This window comes from Ziziphus jujuba, chromosome 6 (genome assembly GCF_031755915.1).
Source record: "Ziziphus jujuba cultivar Dongzao chromosome 6, ASM3175591v1".
NCBI classification, from domain to species: Eukaryota; Viridiplantae; Streptophyta; class Magnoliopsida; order Rosales; family Rhamnaceae; genus Ziziphus; species Ziziphus jujuba.
In genome coordinates, this window is record NC_083384.1 from 29,143,686 (window position 1) to 29,153,810 (window position 10,125).

Sequence of the window (10,125 nt, forward strand, 5' to 3'; positions counted from 1 at the left end):
AATTCCCAAATGGGTACCCGGGGAGCGAACACCAAACGATATCTAAAGGTTACAAGTTATATACCGAATCGAAGCTCGCGTGATGAGGATCACGGATTCGGTCTTACTTTCTGGTGATCGGACCCGACGGGGTCGGAATCTCGCCGGAAAGCTTTTCGAGTTTAGGCTCCGCAATTCTCCCAAACCGTTGCCAATTGGTGGAAACGGATGCCGGATTCAGGTTCAGGAGGTCGAACACAGTGGACTGGAGCCGGCCGGAAATTCGGGTACTCGCCGGTACAGTACTTTCCGGCGAGCCACCGCGGTCACCGGCAACCGTCGCTGGCGGCGGCGCGTGCAGTGGCCGTTGGCCGTGAAATTTTGTAGACTTGTAGATCGTGAGGAGAGCAATCCAACGGGACCAGCGGTGAGCAAAACGGAGGCCGGACGGTGGAGAAATCACGGTTTGAAGTTTTCCGGCCCCTCGCCGGAAAACGCTCTGATCCCTGCGCATCGGTGGTCCGATGGCCGTGATTTTTGGTGGGTCAGCCGGACTTGAGGAGAGGATCAAGGGTGACTGGCGCGTGTGGCCGGAAAATGGCCGGAAGTGGGCCGATCTGCGATGGCCGGCGGTGGAGGGGAAAAACTCGCCGCCGATCTTCGGACGTCCGATCTGGGCGCGTCCGGCGGCCGATCGCCATGAAACTTGGAGGTTTTGCCGGAAATAGGGAGGGGAAACTTTCTGGCCGATGCATGTACTGTAGATCAACCGGAACAGTTGAAAAAGTCCAGCGGCCGGCGGACTCTCTCTCTCTTTCTCTCTCCTCTCTCTCTTTCTCTCTCTTCCCCGACAATTTTATCAAATAAAAACCCCTGTGTGACACTGTTCATGCCACGTGGACCAATCAGAAGCTGACACGTGGCATTTCACTGTTCATCGACCCAAAACATTAAAATATTACGGTATCCGGCAAACTTTGAACGTCCATAACTTTTTAACCGGATGTCCGTTTTAAACGTGCCACTAGTCTGTGAACTCGTATCGACGAGCACTTCACAACCATGTATGGGTCAAAGCTCATTTTCCCAAAAATAAAAAGTCAACTCCGGCAACCCTTGGACAGTTTGGACCGCAACTTGTTTTGCTCATAACTTTCAAACCGTAGCTCCGTTTTCGATGTGCTACCAGTCTACGAACTCGGGGCATCGTGCACTTCACCACGGTACCCTGGTCAACTCGAAATTCCCACCGAGTCAAAAAGTCAATTTTTGACCCCCTTCGATCAACGGTCAACGGTCAACCTCGGTCAACATGCACGGATTCCGGTGCGATTTGGGATGGGGTGTTACACACCGGGAGGAGTCACGCGCCGGCCACCGTCCAAGACCACACGCTGGCGAGCTCACCAGCCAAATTTGGCGGCCGGCCAGCTGGCGACGCGCCCAAATCGGGCCGGTGAAGTTGGCGGCGGAGGCTTGAAATTTTCCGGCGATTCTCGCCGTTTTCGGCCAACCCAGCTCGACCCATACCTCTATTCCACCATTTTTGACCCCTCTGAGTCCATTTCCGGGGTTAGATTGCCCAAAATCTCCACCGTTTGAGAGATCCCTCAAGTTTAAATTCGGCCGAAGCTTTCTGGCCAAATTCCGGCCACCGCCGGTCGAATTGAGCTCAATGGAGGTTGATAATGTGATCCTCATCTCACAAGCTTTCCATAGACATATAATTTGTCAATTTTGGTTAACGTTTGTGTTAGACCCCCCGGATACCGGATATTATTTACCCGAATAAAATATTAATTTATTTGACTGTGTGTGAATTATGTTCTAGGAGCACAGGTGAGTCGTGGAATTGATCCCATGGTGGATCGTGGGTTAATTGCATGCTCCAGGTGAGTGACCCACCTTTAAAAATGTTTTAGGGTAATTAATTATATTTATGTGGTGTTAAATTGATATCTGGAAATTATGTTCATGTGGTGGAATTTAAATATAATCGGGAAAAATATTATTTTATATATATATTTACCTATTAATGCTTAACGAAATTTTGGGTTGTTAAGAAATTCCCGATTATTATTTTATTGTGATTTAATTGTATTTATTACACATGAGTAAGTATTTTCAGTAATTCGTTGTGTTTGGATTTTATATTATTTTTAGGCATAATTGGTTTGAATGCTTTAAGGAAATTATTTGTTTAAATTGGTGGTTTAAATTTTATAATTATGCCCGTGTAATATTATTTGTTGGACCTCGTGTTACGAGAAAAATTATTGTTTTATCGTTATCGATGGTTTCGTACCGGGTCTGTTAAAGGAAAATATGTGGGATGGTAAAGTTGAAATTGGTATATTTCCCATGGTGATTTTGGAAAAAACGGTACGGTTATAATTAATTTAATAATTATTTTAGACGCACTCATACAATATTGGTGTTCTGGTGTATATGTGGTTAGCGCGCAAGTATTATGTCTCTCGTGAGTTGCCATTGGACCGAGGGCAGGCAAGTCTTATATATTGCGCATCACCCGCCCCCCTCCTTGGCCGGGATGACGGTTTCAGCAGCGGTACTGTCGGGACGTCGAAGTGCCGTTTGCAAGTTTCTCTCTTTAATCTCCCCGCCAGTCGGTGCTCAGGACACTGGGTATCGAAGGGCATCACTGATATATGGTGTGATGCGTTAAGTATAATTTTTCGGATAGAAATTTCAAACCCCAAAGAGTACAAAAATTATTTATTATAATTTATTACATTTTAATTATATTTTGGGTATTTATTTAATTATTGTTTATTAAATTATTTGATCCCTTGGTTTCGGGAAGTACGAATATCGGGTTTTGTGAAAATGTTTTAAAAGGAAAACATTTCCAACGGAGTGAATAGTAAGGGTTTTGAGAGAAAATATTACTTCAGTTGTTATTATTATTTATTTATTTAATTGTTGATATTACTTAAATTCTTTTATTTGTTATATTATTAATATTAAAGGTGTTCAGTAGATAGGGTTACTCACTAAGATGATTAGCATCTCACGTTTCTAAATTCCGTTTCCCTAGGTCCAGGTTGAGAGACGTTGATTGTCAGGGGCAAGCCCAACGTCTCAGTTCGTTGCCGCAAGTCCAAGAAGTATTTCTTCCCTTTTTTCTCTCCATCTTGTATTGCTTCCTTATCTATCATTTTATTAATTCCATATTTATCTGTATAATGCTCTGTATACTGTATTGGACATGTAGTTATTATTTATGCACTGAGTTGCTGTTATTCTTTGAAGTGCTGTAAATTCGTGGAATCAATTTGTAGTAACGTGGGAGGAATAAGGGGATGTTTATAGAAGTGTGTTTTCAGTGCAGGTAATTTTTGGTAAGTCCTACCCTTAGGGGAGGTGCTGCCGGATTTTTCTGTTGGAAGGTTCGGTGGTATTTTCCTGGGATCAGGGCTTATCTAGGGTTCCGGGGAGGAATTCTGGATGGGTCCTGACAGAGTGCACCGTGACAGGCATGAAACCAGTTCATGATAATGAATTGGTAAATGATCATCTTGAGGAAATAGATTTTTATGCTGCCACTCTCACTAATGGTAACAGTTTGTTAAATACCAAAAAAAGAAAAAAAGAAAAAGAAAAATTCAAACGGTTCTTTTACATGATTGGCTACTAGGGGAAATTGATGAAGGGATGTCTTTTTCCAAGTCACTTTATGATATAAGCTGGGGATTTTTATAGTTCAAACACATTTAGGATTTGCATTACACAGGGATACAGGAGGTGCCAAATTTTATTGGTAACCTGAAGCATCTGAGGAATCTTGATCATTATGAAAACACAGATATCAAGGCATTGCTGGTTTCTATTACAAGGCTGCTGAATTTGCAGACACTAAAGCTCTCCTTGTGTTATGAGCTTCAAGAAATGCCAAAAGATATTAAAAGGCTGGTCAACCTCAGGCATCTTGAGTTCGATTTCTCCTACAGTTTGACACATAAGCCACGTGGAATGAGCCAATTGACCAATCTACTAATGTTGTTAGAATTTGTATTGAATAAAGCTGAAAAGCTAAGTGAAATGAAAGATCTAAACAATTTGAGAGGAGAGTTGAAGATTCAAAGATCAAGTACTACAAGTGGTATAGAATCTGCCAAGTCTGCAAATTTTGAAGGATAAGCAACATAACAGATCCTTATTGTTAGCTTGGGATTATAGTGGCAATGATGATTCAAAAGAAGGTGTTGCGAAGATATTGGAGGGCCTCCAGCCACATGAAATCTTATACAATTGGCTTTCCTCACTTACAAATCTAGTTAAATTTTCATTGAGGAGATGTAAATGCCAATATCTACCACCACTAAGCCAACTTCCTTCTGTTAAGATATTGATACTGGATTAGATGATTGATTTTGAGTTTATCTATAACAATGTAAATAGTGATTTTCTTCCATCACCAAACATATCCTTGCCATCCCTGAAAGAACTTAAGACTTTCAGAATTGCCTAAACTCAGGGGATGTGCAGGTGCTGTTAATGGAAAAGATGATAATTCTTTCCCACAAAACAAGTTGCCATCATTTTCAAGTCTTTCAAAATTGATAGTTGAGGATTGTCCCAAGTTGATTTCCTTGCCTCATTATCCACAACTACACGAGTAACTAGTGTTGGACAATAGTAGTTGGAAGCCATTCCAACAGACATTAAGAATGCAAGGGATGATTCATGAATCATTATCGTTGTTGTCGTCATCTTCAACTTTATCTTCTTCACTTTTGAAACTGAAGACTTTATGCATTGTTTGCATGAAGGAGCTTGATGAGTCAGTTGCCAAAACAATTAATTGGCAAGCCTTTAGAAGCCTCAGTTTCTTAAGACTTGATTATCTTCCAAAACTAGCCGTTCCACCTCATGGGCTTCAAGGTCTTATAAGTTTGCAAGAACTCCATATTTTGGCGCTGCAATATAGAGAGCCTCCCACATTAGATCAGTGAACTTGTATCACTCAAAAGATTTGAGTATTTTGGTATGTCCTTTTTTGGCATCTACGCTAAAGGAATAAGTAGACTCTCTTCTTTTAATATACTTGAGATTGTGGATTTACCAATCTTATTGCAAAGATGCCAAAGGAGAATACCTACTGATTTCCATAAGGTTGCTCACATCCCAAATTTGAAATTTCTGCAGTTTCAGTCTTTCATTGCGTCTTTAGATAATCGGAAGGTAACCTAACCTACTCATCAATAAATTTTGGTCTTTTTGTACCTATTTATCACCCCTCATTTATGTTATATATTTGTTTCTTAGAAAGGTAGTTTCTCTTTGGCAGATAATTCTAGATTCTTATCCTTTATATTAGAAAACAGAGGAAGAAGTATCTTCGATAGAATGGATAATTATAGAAGTCAAATACAATATGTCTTTCTGATGGTCACTGCCGATGTTTATGTCCTCCTTCAGAGATTTTCATACTTGGACAAGTTTTTGTTTAATTAATGTTATATTGCAGAAACTCTCAAGTCAGGAATTAGCAATGAGCCAAAGAACTGGATCTTATTCAAAACTTTTGGACTCTACAATTATGAGCATGCATTGAGAGGTAATTGTACAAATTCTACTTTCATTAAATTTCTTGTTGAAATATAAACTTGATTTTTTATTGTTTTTTTTGTTATTATTTTGTGGGCCTTGATTACTTAGGGTCCAAGTTTTCTTAGAGTCCAAGTTTTAGAAACTTCTTTTATGGTAATTTTATGATGTTTTATGTAGGTAGGGTTAATTATTAGTATAAATATTGTTATGTTTTTTTTTTCTTATGTGTGCCGCAAGCCAAAAAAACAGTTGAGAACCATTGAATAAACTAGTAGCAATTTTTTTTTCTTTCTTATGATGTTTGCATTCCGTTTTGCTGCTCTGTTTCTATTTTTTGCTTCTAGCTTTTGTTTTCATCCAACAAAGTGGTATCAGAGCTGGTATATGCATGAATAGTGCATCATGAACAGTGTCTGCATGAACAATAGTTTGAATAGTAGCAGCGTAAACAGTATCCGAGATAAAAAAAAAAAAGGCCAATAACGGTATGGTTCCCTTCCAAGTTCCAACACTCGATAAGAATAACTATGATAATTGGAGTATCAAGATCAAGGCTTTGCTTGGTACCCAAGACGTCTGGGAGATAGTGGAGAAAGGCTACATCGAATCAGAGAATGAAAGTGATCTAACTCAAAACCAAAGAGACAATTTGAGAGACTCAAGAAAGAGAGACAAGAAGGCTCTCTATCTAATCTATCAAGGATTAGATGATGATGCGTTTGAGAAAATCTCGGAAGCCAAGTTGGGTAAAAAAGCATGGGAGAAGCTTCAAATCTCCTACAAGGGAGCCAATCCAGTCAAGAAGGTGCGGCTTCAAACCTTGAGAGCTGAGTTTGAAATACTACATATGAAGGAAGGAGAAGTCATATCTGATTATTTTTCTAGAGTTTTGATGGTGACCAATCAATTAAAAAGGAATGGTGAAAAATTGAATGATGTTAAGATCATGGAGAAAATTCTTAGATCATTAGATCCAAAGTTTGATCATATTGTTGCCATTATCGAAGAAACAAAAGACTTGGAAGCTATGTTATTGGAGCAGCTCTTGGGTTCTTTGCAAGCTTATGAAGGAAAGAAAAAGAAGAAGGAAGGAATAGTAGAACAATTGTTCAAGACCCAAATTGATACAATTAAAGAGGAAACCAGCAGCGGTCACAATGATCAAAGCTAACAAGGACGAGGCCGTGTGTGAGGACATGGCCGTGGGCAATGTCAGGACCCGTCCAGAATTCCTTCCCCGGAACCCTAGACAAGCCCTGATCCCAGGGAACCCTACCGGACCCTCCAATGGAAAATCCGGCAGAGCCTCCCCTAAGGGATGGACTTACCACAAATTACCTGCACTAAAAACACACTTCTATACTCATTCCCTTATTCCTCCCGCAAACTACAAATTGTTCCACAAATTTCAGCACTTCTCAACAATAACAACAGTCCAGTGCATAAATAAAACATAAGTGTTCCAATAGTATACAGAGCTTTAAGAAGTGCTAATCAACAGAAATACAACAAAGCTGAAAGAAATAATACACTGAAATGAAAGAGTACAGAAGTACTTCTCGAAACACAACAGCAGCGGAAAACTTGGTTCGCTCCGGAAGAACGTCTACCACCACTTGCACCTAAGGGAACGGAATTTAAGAGTGTGAGATGCTAATCATCTCAGTGAGTGAACCTAACTACTGAACACCTTTAGTGATAATAAAATAATATTAATAGCAATTAAGGAATAGAACAAATACCAACAATTAATAAATAAATAATAATAAACATTTGAGGGTAATACTTTCTCTCAAAACCCTCACTATTCACTCCATTTGAAATGTTCCCTTTTTAAAACCTTTTCACAAAACCCAATGTACATACCTCCCGAAAACCAAGGGATTAAACCATTTGATAAACAATAATTAAATAAATACATACCCCAATATATAATTAAAATGTAATAAATTATAGTAAATAATTTTTGAACACCTTTGGGGTTTAAAACATTATTTGCAAATCACACCTGACGCACCACACCATATACCGGTGATGCCCTCCGATATCCAGCGTCCCGAGCACCGACTGGCGGGGGGGTTAAAGAGAGAAACCTGCAACGGCACTTCGGCGTCCCGACAGTACCGCTGCTGAAACCATCATCCCGGCCAAGGAGGGGGGCGGCTGTGCGCAACAACAAACTTGGCTGCCCACGGTCCAATGGCAACTCACAGGTGAAGTAATAACCGTGCGCTAAACCACATAATACTTGCGCCTTACCACGTGTCCACACACCAGAATATCAATACTTTATGAGTGCGTCTAAAAATAAACATTAATAACCAACCGTACCGTTTTCCAAAATTACCGTGGGAAATACATTAAATTCTCACACTCACCATCCCACATATTTTTATTTAATAAACCGGTACGAAACAGCGATCACAACAAACCACAATTTTCTCGAAATACGAGATGCAACCATAAAAATACCGCGGGCATAATTTATAAAATTTAAACAAATATTTTCGTAAAATATTTAACCCAATTATGCTCGAAAAATATTACTTAAAACCCCATACAATTAATACCGAAACATACTTTGCTCATGCATAATAAATAAATTAAACCACAATAAAACCATAATTAAATCACACCACACGAGCATAATTTAAATAACAATTTAAATACCAATTAAATATAATTAATTGCCCAAAATAATTTTTGAAGGTGGGTCACTCACCTTGAGCGCGTAAATCAACTAAGATCCTCCTCAGGATCAACTCCACCACTCGTACGCGCACCGAATCGAAGCTCGCGTGATGAGGATCACGGATTCGGTCTTACTTTCCGGTGATCGGACCCGACGGGGTCGGAATCTCGCCGGAAAGCTTTTCGGGTTTCGGCTCCACAATTCTCCCAAACCGTCATGAATTGGCGGAAACGGATTCCGGATTCGGGTTCAGGAGGTCGAACACAAAGGACTGGAGACGACCGGGAAACTGGGTACTGGCCGGAACAGTAACTTCCGGCGAGCCGCCGCGGTCACCGGCAACCGTCGCCGGCGGCGGCGCGTGCAGTGGCCGTTAGCTGTGATTTTTTTCAGATTTGGAGATCGTGGGGAGAGCAATCTAACGAGACCGGCGGTGAGGCAAACGGAGGCCGGACGGTGGAGAAATCACGGTTTGAAGATTTCCGGCCCCTCGCCGGAAAATGCTCCGATCCCGGTGCGTCGGTGGTCTGGTGGCCGTGAAATTTGGTGGGTCAGCCGGACTTAAGGAGAGGATGAAGGGTGTCTGGCTCGTGTGGCCGGAAAATGGCCGGAAATGGGTCGATCGGCGGTGGAGGGAAAAAGTCGTCGCCGATCTTCGAACGTCCGATCCGGGCGCGTCCGGTGGCCGATCGCCGTGAAACTTTGAGGTTTTGCCGGAAATGGCGAGGGGAACCTTGCTGGCCGGCGCATGTACAGTAGATCAGCTGGAAAATTTGAAAAATTTCGACGCCGGTCGGACTCTCTCTCTCTTTCTCTCTCTTCCCCGACAATTTTATCAAATAAAAACCCCTGTGTGACACTGTTCATGCCACGTGGACCAATCAGAAGCTGACACGTGGTATTTTACTGTTCATCGACTCAAAAACATTAAAATATTACGGTATCCGGTAAACTTCACACGTCTATAACTTTTTAACCGGATGTCCGTTTTGAGCGTGCCGCTAGTCTGTGAACGCGTATCGACGAGCACTTCACAACCACGCATGAGTCAAAGCTCGTTTCCCCATAAATAAAAAGTCAACTCCGGCACCCCTTGGACTGTTTGCACCTCAACTTGTTTTGCCCATAACTTTCAAACCGTAGCTCAGTTTTCGACGTGCTACTAGTCTACGAACTCGTGCCAATGTGTACTTCGTAACGGTACCTCAGTCAACCTAGAATTCCAACTGGAGCAAAAAGTCAACTTTTGACCCGCTCGGTCAACGGTCAACCTCGGTCAACGTGCACAGATTCCGGTGCAATTTGGGACGGGGTGTTACAGCAAGGACTTGGACGAGGTTTAAAGTTTGGTGATGATCACAACAGCAACTTCCAAGAGGCAATGGAAGACAAGAATTGGAAGAATGCCATGGATGAGGAGATAAAAGCAATCAAAAAGAACGAAATTTTTGCACAAGGATCCAAGGCTATTGGTGTGAAGTGGGTATATAAAGCCAAGAACAATGCTAAAGGAGAGGTTGAAAGGTACAAGGCAAGGTTGGTAGCGAAAGGCTATAGTCAAAGGGCTGGTATAAACTATGATGAAATTTTTGCACCTGTTGCACGGCTAGAAATGGTAAGGTTAATCATCTCATTGACGGCTCAACACAATTGGAAAATACATCAAATGGATGTGAAGTCTGTGTTATTAAATGGAGTTCTTGAAGAAGAAGTTTACATTGAACAACCACAAGGATATGAAATCAAAGGACAAGAAGACAAAATTTTAAGGTTGAAGAAAGCACTTTATGGGTTGAAGCAAGCACCAAGAGCTTGGAATGCTAGAATTGACAAGTATCTCCAAGAAAGGAATTTTATCAAGTGTCCATATGAGCATGCAC

General features: G+C 41.3%; 1 protein-coding gene across 1 annotated transcript; it reads left to right on the top strand.

The window, feature by feature from the left end:
* Window positions 1-6,040: 6,040 nt before the first annotated feature.
* LOC132804057 (uncharacterized) lies at window positions 6,041-6,724 on the top strand. Its single transcript, XM_060817950.1, has one exon. The coding sequence runs from the start codon at window positions 6,041-6,043 to the stop codon at window positions 6,722-6,724; it is 684 nt and encodes a 227-aa protein (XP_060673933.1).
* Window positions 6,725-10,125: the final 3,401 nt, after the last annotated feature.